Genomic DNA, 18,827 nt, shown 5'->3' on the forward strand with positions numbered 1-18,827 from the left:
GTTGATGGAGACTTTCCCATTTTGAACATAGACACAATCTGTACTTGTTCCAGAAATCATTGTTTCCTACCTGTACTGTATAATCTGCTCCTAATGCCTATGACCTATTTTTAAGTCTTTCTCTTTATAGCTGCTTATGTACAATATTTATAGAACCACTATTGAAATGGTCACAGTCAGAAGTGCAGATAACATCCATTTATCTCTCCTGTGTATCTCTCCAGATTTTGCAGTACGTTATTAAAATAATCGTGAAGTTGTTTGTCACACACAGTTACTATTAACAGGAAAAAATGTGTCTTTTGTCATTTTCCACAAAGATAAGTTGTGCTCAGAACTGTTTGTAGCTTCTGCTGTTTTTTGCATACCTATCTGAGCAAATGATATCTGCTCTCTACTTTCACAGTAGAACTGACTGTTCTGTAGTTGACCATCACAACTGCAAGCAAAAATGTGCTGGGAAAACACCGTTTACAGAGGAAAGTGCTTATAAATTAAATATGCCATGCAGCAGGATATTCAGATTGCAGAGTATTTTTTTTTAGATTTAAAATGACTTTGCAATGGATATGACATTAAGTTGCACACAAACTTCTCTGAATTCTTCTAACAAAACAAACCATAGTAGTTTAATGTTTCATTGAAAGATTAATTAGTATGATCTGAAAAGTAAACCACATGGTGGTTTTCAGAAAGAATACTGGCAGTAGAGCAGACTTGTATATATGTGACATTCCATTATAGCATTTCTGACTAAGGAACAGATACAAGACCTACTGAGGTATCACATTAGTAGATTAAACTGGTAATTGAAAGCTGCAGTTGAAAATCTAGACAGACATTTCATAAAATCATTTCCAGAGGCCACAAATTACTGTTTATCAATCCAAATATTAAGATGCAATTGCAGAGAAATTTCCAGTCTGATTAGCCAGATTATAGTTTGGTTATGTGCAAATATATGTAGATCACTCCAAAAGTTATGCCTCCTACTACAACATATACGAAGAGCACAATAACGCTATTTGACAGAGCAAATTCTCAGTTATAAAATGCTATTTTTCAACACAGTCACTACAATTAGCTATGCATTTCCACCAGTGATGACCAAGAGCCTGCGTGTCATGCTCATAACAACCTGCACCAGTGGAGGTGACCCACTGTTGCTGTCTTTCTACTGAAACACATCACCCACTGCCTCACTGGGCTTACATGCACTGTTTGAGCTCCAGAAATGTTCAGTAAGTGTTGATGAATGTTGTTGGGTGTCATTTTTTCCCATGGAGAAGTTCAGTTCCACACATTTGCTTCGTCTGTACTTCCATGTAAGGTGTCATTCTGTCAAACTGCCCCTCTGCTGCCATCTGTCGCACGGCAACAAATTGTCATAAAATGTTGGCTGGTGTTATTGCCATACCACTAACATCTGCCTCTGATATCCTGGGCCAACATAATAAAATAGAAGGCTTTTGGAGCAGCCCCTGTATATGCTATATAAGACAGAGATTGCAAAATACCTATGTGAGGTATTCAGTGAGAATAAATATGTTCCCCTGTTCTGTCTTTGTGGAGAGAGAGAGGAAGAGAGAGAAAGTGAAGAAAGCAACTGCAGCATGCACATGTGGTATGTGCCTGTCTTCCTTTCTGAGCACAGAGTAGAGTTGCTTTTAGGAGCCTACCATAGTCTGGAAAGCATTAGCAGACTCTAAGCAGAGTTTTTTTTGCTGAGAGCATCGGTCAAAGGGTACAGGAGAAGGGTTAAGAATTAACAGAAAAGGCACAGGTTTTCTTTCAGATGCTTTCATCTCCATAAATACTATAAAAATTTGCAGATCTTTGCACATCTGTTTTACTGAAGTCCCAACCCATTTTTGTATGAGATGGGGTTAAACGCATGACTTCCCTCAATGCCTCTTCATCCGCTGAAGGTTTTCTCTCGTAAGAAATGATCTACTGTATGAAAATTCATTTCACTTCTGCTAACAGAATAATAGATCTGCAAAATACTGTGAGATGGCTGTTGCTCTAAGATGATGAGCATTGTACTGGTGAGTACTCCAGTAAGGGCTAATGGCCAAATGAAGTTGGCCAAAAAGAAGTGAGCAAAATCTAGGAATATCAAGCGAAAGCAACATATATTTACTTGTCATTTTACTTTACATCTTTAAGCTGAAGAGAGGATTAAAGCTCATTGTCTCTTAAATGTGTAGCTATCAGATCAGAAAAAGAATACTGACACATCAGTGTAGATAAGTATCTGGTATACATAGGTTATTTCAGTCCAGTTTACCCAAACTTCAAAATCCACCTCAACACAGGAGTTCATTAAAGCCACAAGCCATGAGCAGTTTGGAGTCCTATTCCGTTAGCCTGCCACAGTAAATCGCAGCCATTCCTCACACTTCATCCCTTTTACTCCAACTCATTGCCTTCTAGTGTGCATCCCGTGTGGATTGCAAGGGAAGAATTTTGAGCTGTTCCCCTGTGTTACCACATGTGCTGTTGCTCTGAGGCCAGGTAAGCAAAACAGTGTTTGGAGGGACCCTAAAAAAGCCTTAGAAAGACTAAGAGCCATTTAACAGCCCAGTCATTGAATGACAGAGAATTCTTGCCAGATGGTTTTCTTTACTTAGATTGAAACTAGCTGAGGACTGTTAGCTTTGGGTTGGTGGCTTTGTCTTTCACAGCCTGCAGAAACGGTCAGTGAAATGGCTGTGAGGTTGCTGCTGGGGGTTGTCAACACCAGTTATCATGTGCTATTTTTTGATCTCAAGTGGTGCTACTGTGCTGTAAGAGTTCTGCTCAATAGAAGAGTGGTTTTATCATTGCTGAATGACAGCCGTTCCCCAGGCACTAGGCTACCCAACTCGATACATTTTCATATGGTTCATATGGTGTTAATTGGCTTAATTGTATTAAATGCAGTGTTATGTTTTACTAGCAAAGTGAGTGACGTAGGAGTCATATTCACCCCTGAAGAAACAACTCCATGCACTGTCTGCTTCCACAGCTCCTGGCTGTTTTGCAGTGCACGTGCTCAGTGACAGGTCCCGATAATGCAGATGGGTTTAGTGAGGCATTCTGGGCTCTCACTCGGTATATCTCACATGGCTGACATTGTGGCTCACACCACGCATACTTAGTGAAACTTATCAAGTCTCTTGCCTCCTGTCTTAAAATTAGAACAGGGAGCTCATACTTGTCTTCAGAGACAACATTATTAGAGCAGATCTGGTAGGGAGGGCTGGCATGTCCTGCAAGGAGGAAGAGGGGAACTGGTTTATGGTGTGAAGAGGCTTAACAGCCTCAGGGTTGATTTTAAGGTCTCACATTTAGGAGTAATGAATGTACTTGAGCCATTTTTCTTTAGGTCGCCATTCTAATCACTAACAAGAACATTATGCAAGAAGAAATACTCTGTTCTGGTATGATCAAGTGATTCTTTGGTTTGCAGCCCTTGACACAGACTTATAGTAGACAATGCTTAGTCCAGCTATTCATACATAAAAATATGTATATGCAATTCAAATGCAAATAGCAAATAAAGTTGAGTATATCAGTTGTGCACTGGATTTTGCATCTAAAAGTTTTCAGTAAATAAAATTGAGTAAGCTGCTAGTACCCTTTCCTTCAATTGTTCTTTCTTGGTGGCTTGGTTGTTTTAGGATAGCAGTGGTGCCAGTATTTCTGTAGCTGTTGACTTAGTTGTGAGTATAGCATGTTTTAATAGTAAAATACAAGAAGGAAGTTTTTCAAAAAAATAGAATACAAAATTATATGTATACTTATTACATACACATTTTAAAAATTCAAGATTTTCATTTTAAGGGATATATTTTGCATACTTTTATTTTAAAGCAAGTTGTTTTAATGGCATAAAAAGATGTGATTGAGTTTATATTATGGCTAAAGAATGCTTCAATAAGAAACCTACAGTTGGTTTGTGTTTTTATTGTATTCCTTTATGGTGGTGCAAGCTTTAGATTCGTAAGGCTAAGAAAATCATTAAGAACATACTCTGCTGGAAAATACAGGTATTTTGATGCATTAATCATTTTACTCAGCAACTGCAGTAGTATGTTGATATTTCTGTACTGAGGAGACTGCGGTTCTGTCCCTGGTGCCTAAGGTCAGGCTGAGGACTGGAACCACAGTTATTTAGCAGGAAATTTATACTGCTTCAGACCATGCTGTGGAATATTGGGTAGCCTACTGTGGAAAAAGAAACCACAGGAAAGGGATAAAAACAAAACCACTCTGCATGTCCATGCCAACATACACCATGAGTTCAATGGCCACAACCAGTGAAGTTTCACAGTGGGAGGTGCCAGCAAAGATTGCACAGCCAAAAGTAGTCCCTGGAGGTGATGATGAAGTGCTTATGAAGAGCATAGGAAGGAAGCAAAATATACAGGATCTGTTCAAAACACAGAGAGAGTCCACTGCATTTCACTTCGTAACCCATTTAATTTTAATTTTTTTTCCTTCAGTTCCTTTCCTTTTTTTTTCTTTTTTTCCTTTCTGTTTTTTTATTCCCTGTTTGTGCCACTGTATTCTTTCAGAAGATTTATATTTATTTGAACTAAATTTTTGTTATAAATGTAAATATTGCTGTATGAAGAACATTAGTGATTTAGCAGAGCAGAAAATAGTTTTCATAATGAGGCAAGAGTAATAATTATGCACTGAGTGGATTTCTGGGAAGTGGATTCCCTTCACTGGCTTTTTTTTTCTTTTTTTTTTTTTTTTGGAAATACAATATAGCATCTTAAAACTATTTTGCCATGAAGTCCATTATATTAAAAGAAGCAAGGAGCATTTTTAATCTAATGTGGTGGTAGTAGATGAAGGGGAAGATACAATAATCTATCATGATAAAGTTAGGAATGATTTTGCTGTTGTTGGAAGAAGGTCGATTCTGACATTTTTTATTAATGGTAATTTAGAAGTGATTTATAAGGTAATACAGTTATTTCTAATTATTCATTTTATCTTGAACATCTTTTGACACTTGACAAGATCAGTGGCTCTTGAAAGGCTGCATTAATGTTGGTCTTTGAAAGTGGTTTTTTTTCAGTGAACGTTATAGAAATCAGACTTGCTTTTTTGAGACATGTTTGTGTCTTTCTACCCTTTGTTAATATGATTCTCATTTAGAAACAGGAACTGTGAGATGTGCTGGGGAATAAATAGTTCTCTTCTAAATAGCTATTGTCAAGGAAGAGTGAAGGAAATGAATTGTGTGAATTCTTAGAACCAAGCAACGTTTATTTCAGAAAAAGACATACTTCTCAGGTCAGAATGGCTTTTGCTTTGCAGATAAGTTATTTTTTCTCTGTCTTTGTAATAATGTAATAACGATAATAGGGAAAATGGCATTTTCTGCAGAAGAGATATTGTAGAAGGCTGTTTGATAACCATTTGAACCAGCTTGATACGAAAATTGGAAACTCTGGCAGAGTTTTAAGTTTTGGTTGCATGGAAGCATGTATCATGTGAGCCTGCCTGACATTATCGGGGTAGTATCAGCATTGTAGCAGTGTTTTGAACTCAGAAACGTATGGAACTGAACAAACACAAGTGGAGAAGATGCATGGTAAGATTTCAGAGAGGGCTTTATTTAAAGGCATGGATGGTTTGGTGGGTAATTTTCCATCTAGTCTCTCTCTTTTATTTGAGAGAAAAGTGGTCAGCAGGTCCTCACTAGAAAGGCACAAAGCAGATTTAAAAAAGATGAATATCATTTTGATATCCCATTCAGAAATAACTGAAACAAGCACCAGTTTCTGTGCAGTGCTCTAAATCATTTCAATGTGGGCAGTTGTTTTTGAGGAACTGATTAAATTCTGAAGATTCTTTCATGTAGTTTGCACACAAAGTACTTTCTCAGGGTATTTGAAATGTTTAAGATTACTACTAAGAATTTTCATTCAATTCTGGAAGTTTGGGGTCTTTAACTAGATTTCATTTTCAGGTCATTCTGAAAGGACATCATTTGGTGATAGTCATGGGATGCTGTTTCAGTGGGTCTACTTGGGGGTTTTAGTGGCAGAAGGAATTTTAAATATTGTTTTTTGTATTCAATTTATTCTGATATTAAATTGTATATCTGGTTATGTACATGCATCCTTTGGTTTGTATATGGATTTGAAAAGCTGAATATCCAATTGGTGGATATATTTTCTAGTCAAAAAATTTTTCAATAAGCTCAATTTGACTGGCAGCAAAAATAAGATGAGGTGATTCAATAAAAATATCTCAAATGATTCCTAATGATTTTCTTGTAAACTGTTCTCTGTAATAGTTTACCACTGTTGATGGAAAGGGCAGTCCCATGCAATAGTATTGGGGGAGATCTTCAACTTATGCCAAAATAATATGCTGTCGTTATGAATGTGTTTGAGCAAAATTATGTCGTATCTATTAGGTCATATATGTCACTGTTGATAACTAACGCTCCTTGATCAAAGAGTTTGGGATCCGCAGTTGTTCAACATTTTGACTAGAAGACATGCAGCAAGCACTATGGCATTGGATTTCCATGACTCTGTAGAGGTGGCTGATAATACAGTGTGGTACTGTCTGAGGTCAGAGTCCTTATAATTACTAGTGGGCTCTCATCAACTTTATCCCAGTCTGAAGCCTTCTCTTTACTAGAATGACCTGTAAGGTGAAATGAAGCAAGCTAGCAAAAGCCCATAAAAGAAAGTGCAACTTCTGGAAATGGGTGAATTAAGAGGCTTGTAGAGTGATAGGTGATCAGTTCTCATATTTCAAGAAAGACCGTCTGCTAAGTTTTTATGGTCTTTGACATGGGATTTGTTTCACCTGTATTCAAATGACATTTAAGGCAAATCCTTAAGTAACCCTTTTCCCTTTCTATTGACTGTCAGTTTACATAATTCTTTTTTCTCTATGGAAGATGTAGTTATAATTGGAAATGAAATTGAATTTTATGGATGCATAAGTGAGTTCTTTCTGAACCAAGATCTAGACAGTTTGTCAGTTTGGTATGCTGAGTTGTGGAGAAAGTGAAAAGTGATAGTATTGGGTATTGTGCTGTTTTGTCAAGTGCATAGCTCTAAACTGTCAGATTGTCAGAGTACATTCATGTACTTGGTATGTATAAAATCACTGACACCTCCAAACCTCCTATGCTTCAGGTAGGCTGACTCCTGGTAATTCTCCAAATATTTATGCCATGTCCAAACACCATTATTCCTTTACTTTCTGAAGGGCTTTTCTGTCCACAACAAGAAGGAGCTGGTAATTGTGTACATTCTGTGGTAATTCTAGGAAATGGTGTTTTATGACATTGGCTAGAGGGAAGTCAGCTTCATGCAATATGTTCTTTAGCTTCAGTCCCTATGACATTTTGCTTTATGGATATACTACCATGTCTTAGTGTTCATTTGATCAATTGAACTTTACAGTCAGCAGAGTGTGCTGAGCTGGAGTTGGCAACAGGGAACTCCATTACAGTGTAAAAATTTGTTTGGATATTTACCATCAGATACTAACTCATTAGCAAAAATAAATTCCCATTTCTTATCAGTGTAATTCATATGAGTGTGTATGACATAAGTATAAAAAGCTGTAGAAAGTGAAGCTGTACTTTCTGGATGCAGAATTATTATAAAATTATTTGCATTTTATTCTTAATTTTGATATAATAATATCACTGTAGTTTCTTCAATAAACTAAAACCACTGAAAATCACTATCTGATAACACTTGTAACATTTTGTTTCAAAGAGAGAAGAAAACTAAAAATTAAGCAGATGACTGCAGTCAGGAAGACTTTTTAAACTATGAGTAGGAGTGTGTCAGGCTTGTTGTTTAGCTCAGAGAGCTGAAAATGCTTTGCCGTAATGTTTATGGGCCTGTGTTATTTACTTGTATTCTTGGTCTATTTTGTAATTTTAAAAATTGCTTTGTAGAGTACAATATTCAGAAAAGAAAGTACTTCCTTTAAAACTGAAGTTTCTAATCTTTTAAATACTTGATTTGTCAAATGCAGAAAGGAAAAGAAGTAATTTCCAAAATGTATCAGATATGGACATGGAAGTAAAAGAAAGATGGAAGGACCATATGCACATTACTGAGGAAGAAAATAAATGAGATTGAACAGAAGAACCTAGTAAAGAGCACTGCTGCTCCAGCTAAGACACTCTTGAAACTTCAGCAATCCTTCTGCAGTGCACTCTAGTTTCTTTCTTACGACACTCAACGTTTTTGAGTTCTGTTTGGTACCACGCTCTCTCAGTGATTTGTCATGCCATTGGCATGGCAAGTTTTCAGTGGCAAAACTTTAATTGTGCTCCCTTCTCCCAGTCCTTAACATGCAGTAGTTCCATACCATGTTGTGAATCCTCTCTCACTAATCACACAAATTTCTGCTTAAAGTGCAAAAGCAGAACAGTTCTTTTCACGTTGCTTTTTGCATTGCAAACTCTCAGTTCATGAAGTCGTTTACAGCCAGATTCAAAGGCTCAATCAACAGAACTAAATGTACTTCGTAGTGCAATGTGCCAAGTTTTTTTTTACCTTAATTCTGTTGAGAGGGAACTTCTACTCTGAATGATTAATTTACTAAGTGTGGAGGGCTGAGGGTTTCAATATGGCTAAGTTCTATTTAAATGATTTAGTCTGAGATTCTCAAAGGACCCAAAGTGTTTCTTGAAGAGTAGTTTTGAATGCTTGACACCACTTAAGCAGTCATTCTAGTGTGCATGTTCCACACCTGATCTGCAAATTTCTAAAATTTGCATTTAAAATTTGAGTAAGGTTCCCATGGATTTTTTTTAACTTCTTAGTGTGAAATTTAATTTCTGGAAAAACTTTTTTGGGAAAAAATCTCTTATTTGAGGTTGAAGGAATGCCCACCTGACTGGCCTTCTGCTTGTCAAATGAGTTGAGATGAAGAGAAAAGCAGCCAACCCACTAGTAAGAAATAGACCTATTGATATATAGAAAAAAAAAAGGGGAAATAATTTTTGGATTTCCAGTTTTTCTGAAATGTGCTTGCTACATTGCATCAAAAATGTATGGAATTTTTCTGTTGCTGTTGTGGATTTTTTTTAAAAGAAAGTAGAGATGTATTTCTTAGCTGTCTTCTGTTGCATTATTTTTTTGAGTATTACAAAATGTGGAACCTTTATTCAATATTTATATAGAATAATAATAATGGAAAATGTATTCAACTAAAATAACAGTATTATACAAGTAATTCCTATTGTTTTCTTTTCCACTGCTCAAAAATTACAAAGACAATTGTTTAACAGATGATAGACTGACATGACAGTCTACTCTACATTTCGGTTTCTTTCCAATGGTCACCATCATGTGTTCCTAACTCTACTTGTTGATTGAGGTAAATTAACTGTAAATTAGATGGACAGAGCTTTCTCTTTTTGCAGTTTTGAGTTCAGCCAGCGTTTGTCTGAAATCAACTTAAAAGCATGGTAGTGGCTTGAAGTCAAATAAAGAAATAATATTAAGTTGGATAGAAGTATAATGTATCATTCCAATGATGTAAATTATTAGTATTAGGTTGGATATCAGGAAAAACTTCTTTACAGAAAGGGCTGTTAAGCACTGGAATTGACTCCCCATGGAAGTTGTTGAGTCACCACCCCTGGATATGTTTAAAAACCGTTTGGAAGTAGGACATGATTTAGCAGAGGGTTGTTAGATTTAGGGTACTATGGTCAGGTTGTGGTTGGACTTGATGATCTTTAAGGTCTTTTCCAACCTGAGCAATTCTATGATTCTGTTATTCTATGAATTCTTAAAATATAATTAATCTAAAAAGTCATCCAGGGAAAGGATACTAATAGGAATTTTGTTAATGAACATTTAAAGCAAAAAGATTAATTTTATTATATCAATAAACAGCATCTCAGTTAAGCTATGTTTTTGTTGTGTTTGGTATCCACATATACCTGGATATAAACATGGTATTTGTTAGTAATTACTTATTTCACACTGCTTTCTCAGTTCATGCTAGCTTTCTGATTGACCTGATAAACAAGATTTTCCCCCCCCGGTGGTTGAAATTAGGCCTTTACATTTTGGGGGATGTTTTCCAGAGTTCTATTTAGTCTGAAGAGTACAACCCATGAATACATTTTTAAATTTTATTTTTAGTATATTGTTATTTTTAAAATAGTGTTATCATTCTGTTATATGTATTTCAGTGCTCGTGGTAAGTTGCTGTTGCCATCTGAGATCTTTTGAAGTCATAGCAGATATCTACATCTCATGGTTCCTAGGAACCCAAGTAGATAGTCAAACTGAAGTAAACAATTGTATGGAGATTGTAGGGTTAAAATAATTTACTGCAATGACATGAGTCAAAATAGGAGAAATTGAGATAAGTGGTGTAATAATGATATTATTATGTGTGTCACAGAATTACTTTTCTTTACTATGAGAGTGGTGAGGTTCTGGAACAGGTTGCACAGAGAAGTTGTAGATGTCCCATCCCTGGAGGTGTTCAAGGCCAAGTTGGATGGGGCCCTGGGCAGCCTGGACTAGTATTAAATGGGGAGGTTGGTGGCCCTGCATGTGGCAAGGGGATTGGAAATTCATGATCCTTGAGGTCCCTTCCAACTCTGGCCATTCCGTGATTCTATAATTTCATGAACTAGATGTTATATCTCTAGTTTGAAATTAGCTCAAGAACATCATTTGATCTTAGAAGTAAAAATCTGAATATATGTATTTATGTGTGTTTATTTTGTCCAGGATAGCCTTTTATTACAAAATTGAGGAGTTGTGTAATACCTAGGTTACAACTGTGAACTTGAGATGTCTGTCTCCTTTTTTCAAGTAATTCCCCCAAATCCCAAATAGCAGAATATGAGAGAGATACTTTTTTTATTACTGTTATTTTCTGCAGATGGTTATTGTTTGAATCTATTCACTACAAAACGAAAACTCTCTTTGCATTAATGAGAAGGGGGAAAAAAAAGTAAGCATCCTAGAAGACTGGAATTTCCTTGATTGTGAGTTCATAATGCTTTTTGTATTCTTTATGTAATCTCTTTTACGAGAGTGCCTGCCCTGTGTAATGGGGAAATGAGGCCATCTTCATGGTACTCAAGGTTGTTTTTTGAAAGATGTACTCTTTCTGCAGAAAAACAAACAAACAAACAACAACCCGACAAAAAAACAACAGATTAAATCAAGGCCTTTGAAATACTCACAGCTCTTTCATCAAGATAATTGGATCTTCCTCAGGAACTCCCCCTTACTGTCATTACAGCAGCCCACTGTCTGCCTGTTGACATCTTAATCCATCCAACTCTGTGGCTCAGTAGCTGCATAATATTCTCCTCATCTGCATTGCCATTGTTTCTGTCCCTTTTCGTATTCTGCCACTCCTAATTCACTTCTGCAGTCTAGTAAACTCTACCTGATTTGCATTGAATCACCATTATGATAATTTCTTCTCTTTTTCCATGCTTTTCCCATGGCTTTTTCTCTATGCATGCTTTAATCTCTGACCTGAGATATCAGTATTCCAACAAGTACAAACTAATGATCTAATAGTACTTATGTACTTTATTTTAGTCACTATGCAGATGTACTGGGAGCTACCTATTAGCAAAGGAGAACAGATTCCCCAGACTATGCTATAGTCCAAGGCAAGGTGGTATGAAGGAGAGCAGAACAGGAATAAATACACAGGAAAAAAAAAACCAAAACATTTCTTCGCTAATAAACATCTTGTTAATTAAACACGTTAATTTTGTATTGAACGTATGTGAACTATGTTTCTGAGCTGACATAGTAAGTTGTAGTATATTACCAGCCCCTGACTGTTGTTTCCCTTAATCTCCCACTAAAAAGTTCCTTTAAAAGCTATTGTTATTCTTTGTTGGACTTTTCCCCTCCTCAGTGGGAGATTTCAGTTCAGTCCCAATTTTCTGTGCTTGGATTTGAAACCGTGTTTAGCCACATTTGTATCAAAGATCAGGATGATCCATAAACACTAATTAATAACACTGGAATAATAGAAAGTCATTTCTGATTTCCCTTGAAAAATGACTTCTAGAGACATCATAAGCTTAATGAGCTACAGCCACATGTTAGCTATTCAATTGAAGAAGAAGAAAAAAAAAAAAAAAAGGCTAGAAAGTGGGGGAAAAAATGCTTCCTGGTTATTTTTGGTTCATTCATTTTTTTCCCTAAAATACCAGTAGAGTTGCCAGCAAGAATTGCCAGTAGTCCCTTGGAAGATTTGCACCAGAGCTTGGCTTCCAATGGTGTCAGTCTGAGCACTGGCTGTCACGCACCTGAAACAGCAAAACTATTTGTGGATACTTGTTCAGCAGAGCTCTACCCACAGCCTAATTGGCTTGAGCACACTGTCCAATGATGCTAAAGATATAACTGCTGGCATACCCGAATGGTATCTTTGATATTTAAGGGAGAACTTTTTGCCCTCTCATCTTTCTTTGTATCACCCATTTAGGACTAGAGTAGTGACATCCCCACTGTTGGGGATTATTCAACTGTTGTAGATTCTGCATAACCACCAACTCACCTACAGTATTCACAAACAGAGAACAGATGAAAGCATAGTGAATGGACATCTACATTCTGGATGTATTTGGTACCTCTTGCTGCAGCATTATAATATCTCTGAATGGGGTATCAGAAAAAGCAGGTCTCTGGAAAACCCTGTGGAGCCCTCTCAGTCATCCTCAGCTTCCTGCTCTGTACACTGTCTTCTAATGTGTAATAATACTGACACAAAAGTATGTTGCCTTTTATTAATTTGTATGTGACATTTAGCATTATATCTGTTTTTAAAAGGGAGGTGAGAGTAATAGTTTGTCTGCTCTTTGCATTTTCTGAGCATTTCAGGGTATGATGCAAGAACAGTATATTTAAGCGAGTGCACACCCACGGTTTTATATCACACATGGTTCCATTTGCATTAATTAACTAATTGTAAGAGTTTAGTGAATTGACCAGCAGATAAGCTGGCATTTATCGATTTGGAGATGGTTTGTACCTAATGAATTCGGCAACTGTCACACAGTGTTACCACCAAATCAAACCTTAATTGTCATCTTTATTATGATCTTTTTAGGGGCAATACTGATCCATGCATAGAAGATGAACTGCTAAATTAGTGCTATTTTATATTCTTCTCTCTTTTTTTTTTTTTTTTTTTGTCACAGAGTGGGCACTGTGTGCCCAAATAGACTAACTTGATACTGTATACCAACAGAATTATTAACACTGAAGTATCATCATTATTATAGTGTTAATAATATAGGTAGTCTTACGTGCATTATAGTAATACTAGTGGTATGTCATACGCTGTGGAACTGAGAAGAAAGATGTGTAGAAATTCTATTTTTTTAACTATACACACATTTGTCTTTGTCGTGTTTCTATATTGTCTGCAGCAGAAGTATCCAGAGTTCCTTATATCAAAAAGGCATTTTCTGGAAAGTGAAGATATGCCTGTGTGCTGATGGGTGTAGAGAACACATGTATAAGAACTCTCTAGCTGAAATGTAAAGTAACCCAAAAGCCAAATATAGATCAGCTTGAATTTCTTGATAACAGATCATCCCAGGTTTGAGTTTAAAAGTGTTTCACATTCTAATGTGACTTACTGGGCACATTTGCTTTTATTCCTCTGACAGAAGTGGTTGGCCTGCTACTTGCGTGAATCCTGGCAAGCTAATAAGTAGAACTTTTGCTCATGTGTTCACTGTAAAAGAAAGAGCAAATGCTAACATTTTAAAACTTCTTCATTACAGCAAATTAGATGGCTTTTATGTTTGTGTTTGTTATGACTGTTTGACTCAAAGGCATATTTGCAGAGAAGGAATCTGATTTTTGTAAATCAGTATAATAAAGCCTTTGATTTTTTTTCACCAAAGCCAGCTAGCTATAACTTCAGTGTTGGTGTTTCAAGGCCTCTCACTGATATTTTAGAAGTCTGTGGTTGTTCGAGCTTCCTTTCCAGGCCCTGGGGAAATAAGAGAATGGTAAATCAAAGCACAGATCACTGTTTGCATTTATTTTACTTCTCATTATGACATGTATGCAAACACTTAAAATAAATAGGGAAAAGGTATAATCATGATAAAATCCCTTTTATAGAACAAAAGAGAATACGTTTATAGTCTAATTTATTACACTTCTCCTTAATACCATAAAGTCAGTTGAGTGCCTCATCAAGTTTGACAGTTCATTTATACTTCTGTGATAGTATTGTTAAAATAATTACTGACTTTTTAAGTATAATCCAAGAAAATAAGTAGAAATTATTTTCTGTGATCTGAAATGAGTTTTAATTTCTTGTGTTTTTTTTTTTTTTTTCTAAGAGAGGAAGTTTTAAAAGTACAGATTGCAGCAGAGTACTTTGCTGTCCAAAAAATCATTGTGCTGCCTTTGAAAAGCATCTTTCATTTTTATTTGCTGTCTTGTTTTTTCTCTTGCCCGTGACAACCAAAATCCAGGCTATAATTGAAGAATTGTAATTAACCAAAAATATTTAATATATATAAAATTTGAATATATAAATGTTTGAATTGAGTGAAATCTGAAGGACACTGTTTGCTACTTGGGTGCATCCTTTTGCATAATTGGAGGAGAAAAAATTTCCGTCAATTTTAAATATTGAAGGAAAAGTTTTATTACAGAATCCAACTACCATCCACAATTTGGTTTCTTTTGTCTCATTGAAGATATTAAAATACGATACTTTCAAGCCCATCTTCTTTCACCACTATAGTCATGAGAGAGAATCTGGATCAACCTTCTCGTGTGGCATAAAGAAGTTTCGCCTGTATTGAAGTCAACAGAGGGATGACAGATTATACCAGCTGAGAACTGAGGGACAAGATTTTAGCCACCAGAGGTGAAATGATAAAAGCATCCCATGAGAGGTATCCTAACCCTTCACAGCTTATTGATCATCTGACTTGTACATCTGATTCTGTACTGGTTATTCTTAAAATGTCAACTTCTAAAGTGCAGGTCTTGTAGAGAGGCCCAGCTTCCACCTTAAGGTTATGAAAATCTCTCCTTTGCGGAGTAAGCTCCAAATTAGGAAATTTGTCTTGGTTTGTTGAGCAATTGCTCTAGAAGTTTTCATGCCAGACTCCATCCTCTTTAGTCACGACTATTCAAAACCATGTTGTTCACTTAATTTCCAAGCATCCCCATAGCTGACACATTGCTCTGTTTTTGTTTACACTGCCTTTGAGGGCAAGCAGATCCTTATCAGTATGCCAGGACTCCTCTTAGATTACAGTGAGCAATGTTCCTGTAATGCTGTTTCACTGTGAAGAAAGCCCTGCCCCAGTTAGCCCAGAAATTTTAACTCCTTTCCTTGTGCCCCATCTCTGCTGTGTTATTGGTGTTTCACTGACTGGCCATTCTTTTTCTGCCCCATTCTCTTTTCTCTTATCCAATTGCCAAAATTTCCCTCCTACCTTTTATTCCTTAATTCTGAAACTTCCAGCCTCCTGCAGTATTTCATCTTTTCAGTCCTTTTCCATCCTTTTTAGACATCATTATGGCTTTTCAGATATCAGTGCTTTTCAGGTCTTGAATAAGGTGGCACATAAATTCTAGGTATAAACTGGAAAGTAAATGTGATGTTCATTTTTGATGGATCTTCTACTCTTTCCCCTATTTAGAAGTATTTTCTGTAACTTCTTTACTTCTTTGAATATGTTGTGATTTACTGATGACTAATACTGAAAGGGAAGTTTTCTTCACTTTCTCTGAATGAAGAGGTAAAAATGGAGGCAGTCTCTTTTACACTAAGGTGTACAGTAAGGTTGTTTTCATGAAAAACATGAAAACTATGCAAAGCACTGTAAAACCTAATAATCATTTCAAGAGGGGTTATTTTAAAGAAGAGAGTTCAAAAGAGTAGCTCCGGTTTAAACAGCTCTCCTATTCTCTTCTTTCTTTGTAACACTTCACTGGATACTTGGGATGAGGAGTGCCCATTTCCTGACAGGATTATTCTTCAAAACTTTAGTTGTTGTTTGTCTGTTTTCAGGAATATACTTTTACTGACAAGTACTGAAATTTCCAGCTGGGGGTCTCTTGCCAGATGTGATTCTCGTTTAGCATTGCAACTTTAGTAGTTGTCCTTGGTCACTCCTTAAGCTTTAACTGCTTCTCGAGTAAAACACTGCCCTAGATGGACAAGCAAAAGCAAGAGCCAAGCTGACTTTCTTTGCTGCTCCTCTGTCCCTCTCCTGGTCTAAAAGCACTATTGACGGCATGAGAAGTTCTGCTGTGAGAGGGTTAATGTGAATCTCCACAGTCTCAACAAATTAGCACAGTTTCCCTAACATAAGAACCATAAATGCCCTGCACATGTTCTCGTAAACAAGTGGACGAGAATTCTTCGGTACATCTCAAATTAAGAATGGCAACACTTCAGCTGATGGCAGCGGCCCTTCTTTAAATTCCTGTTTTTAAAAGTGACATAAATGTCTGCCACGAAGGGTAACTGCTAATAAAAAAAAGAAGGTTGCCCCTCTTGGGAGATGATGGTAAGAAAGCAGGCTATATTATTTGCTGATATTTTCCTTTAATGTTTGCGGTTCGTAAGACTTGTATATTCTAATATACCAGCGTGCAGAAATTAGTCACTGAAAACCAGCTTGAAATTCTGTCTCCTAGTGAAAGTTTTTCAGTGATTCCCATTTTCAGACATGTTTTCAAAAATCAACACACTAGGGTAACTAAGTAACTAAGAAACAACTAAGCTCTTTTACCTCTTTTCATTTGCGCTACAAGCCTTTAAATATACTCAACAAGCATGCCATTTTGCAAGTACCTTATTTTCTTTCCACAGAATGTCAAAAGCACTGCAGGCAGTGCAGCTATGGAACATAATTGATATGGATGTTCTCCTGAGACTGTGTTTGTTGTTACATTTCAAGAGAAAGGCTCTTGAGATTTTATATGAAAAACAAATACATATGCCTTTAGCAATTTGTTGTAGCTGAAAATAAAATATTTTTCTACTAAAATGTTAGTATGTTTCCTGGAATCACTGAGCTTTCAATAACATTTTTAGTTAATATTCTGCAGCTTCCTGTGGTATTCACCACAGCTAACTTGAGCTCAGGGAGTTCAATTTCAGTTATTTGTAGGGAGGACTCTCTGGGTGTGCCCTGCAGTCATCAGGGATGTCGAGAAGGGATGTCCAGACCACAGCTCAAGGAGCACAGGGCAGGGTCCCACCCTGAATCATACCTGCTACAGCTTTTCTCTGTTGGGCACCAGAAGTACTGCAAAACAGGGTTCCTCTGAGTGGAGATAACCTTTAGGAAACTCAGACTCATATGTTCTTTCATTATCCATCCTTTTCCTTCACTGGCTAGTAGCTTGATGAAACCTACTGTTGGAAGTCCTGCTTCCCACTGCTTCATTGATGTTTGGAAGTTTGTGTGCTGATTAGGGCATTCATTTTTCTACTGCAAAAATACATATCTCTTTGTGTCAAGGGGGTTAAAACATAAAGCAACCTAATGAGAATAAACATCCTGCATCACCTTTGGCCTTTTTAGAGTTAGTTAGTGGGTGGCGAGGAGAAGATGCTCCAATTGAAAGTCAAAGTTTTTAAATAGACTGGTTCTGATTTTGTGCTCCATTACACACTTTTTCACACACCTTGTTCGAACTCTTGGTCACTTCCTTGTTAGCTGATAACAAGTAATAAGAATGTAAAGGGCATGTGGCATCAGGTTTGTGTAACAGACAGTAGCTCAGTGTTTGGTTTGGTGATTTTATAGTTATGTGTGTGGAATAATTTGGTTGAGGAGGTTAACTGTTTTCAATGTAACTATTAACTCTTACAGTTTTGAAACAGTAATTACACATAAAAGATAATAGCTATGTCAGCAGTTAGTGGTAGTATTGGAGGTAACCTTACTGTTAGCAATATTTACAACAGGAAATAACTGTTTGTCTTTATTTGTCAGTAAACATTGACTTTAAAATGAAAGAGTAAGTATTGATTTCTGTGGGTTCAAGAAATACTTTAATGTTTATTTTCCCCTGTGTTTCTGAATGAGGTAAAGTTGAACCTGATGAAGTAGGTGTTCCGGGGTTAGATTTATTATTTGGGTCTGTAAAAATTCTTGAAAATATGTTTCTTACCAAACTGATTTCAGCTCTCCATTTTACTAATTGTGGAAGGAAGTTTTCATTATTGGAAAAATAAGGAGACTTACCCTCACTGTTTAGAGAAGCGCTCTCAAAATGAAGAAGTGGGATGCTCATCAGAGGTAGGAGGTGTAATCAGACTGAATCTCCACACAGACTTCTAGGGGTTGTTTTGCAGCCAGTATCTGCAAAATAAACTGCAGGATTCAGTTTGCAAACACTGTTGCAAATCAAACCCTGCAAGGTTTGCAGGGCTCCAGTTACTATTATTGCTCTTAGCAAGGCTTATTATCCTGTCACAGAACTGTAAGAAAATCCATCTCTCCACTTTAAACATGATAAGCCTTTGTCACCTACAATGCAATTAATGTTAAAAATAGCAGAGAGTCTGTGATAAGATTGTGACTTGCAGGCAACGAGCCATTGTCCAGTGCTGGAGACTTATCCAGAGGGGCAGCCAGCCTGCAAAGCTCTGTCAGCTTGCTGATTGCCGTTTCTCTCAGAGTTGGATGAAATATTCATGTCTTTGCTCTGCTCTCTGCAAGCACTATTGATTTCTTGTATAAACGCAGCTATATTTAGTCTAGACAAATGGAATGTGGATTGCTGCTGAATAAGTGGGATGAAAGGCAGGGCTTTTGCCTGTCCATTTCTCTT

General features: G+C 36.7%; 1 protein-coding gene across 15 annotated transcripts in view; it reads left to right on the top strand.

The window, feature by feature from the left end:
* The window catches only part of HDAC9 (histone deacetylase 9), a 441,905-nt gene that overhangs the window by 200,480 nt on the left and 222,598 nt on the right, over positions 1 to 18,827 (top strand). Inside the window, exon 1 of one of the 15 annotated variants that reach the window (XM_048952239.1) lies at positions 5,168 to 5,295. The exons of 13 other annotated variants lie outside the window; for them this stretch is intronic. Coding sequence is in view for 1 of the 2 variants with exons in the window: in XM_048952238.1 (XP_048808195.1) it covers positions 5,590 to 5,596 (7 nt within the window). In the remaining variant the exon portion in view is untranslated. One more of the 15 variants, XM_048952238.1, reaches the window with a different exon arrangement.

Source organism: Lagopus muta, chromosome 7 (assembly GCF_023343835.1).
Source record: "Lagopus muta isolate bLagMut1 chromosome 7, bLagMut1 primary, whole genome shotgun sequence".
Classification (NCBI taxonomy): Eukaryota; Metazoa; Chordata; class Aves; order Galliformes; family Phasianidae; genus Lagopus; species Lagopus muta.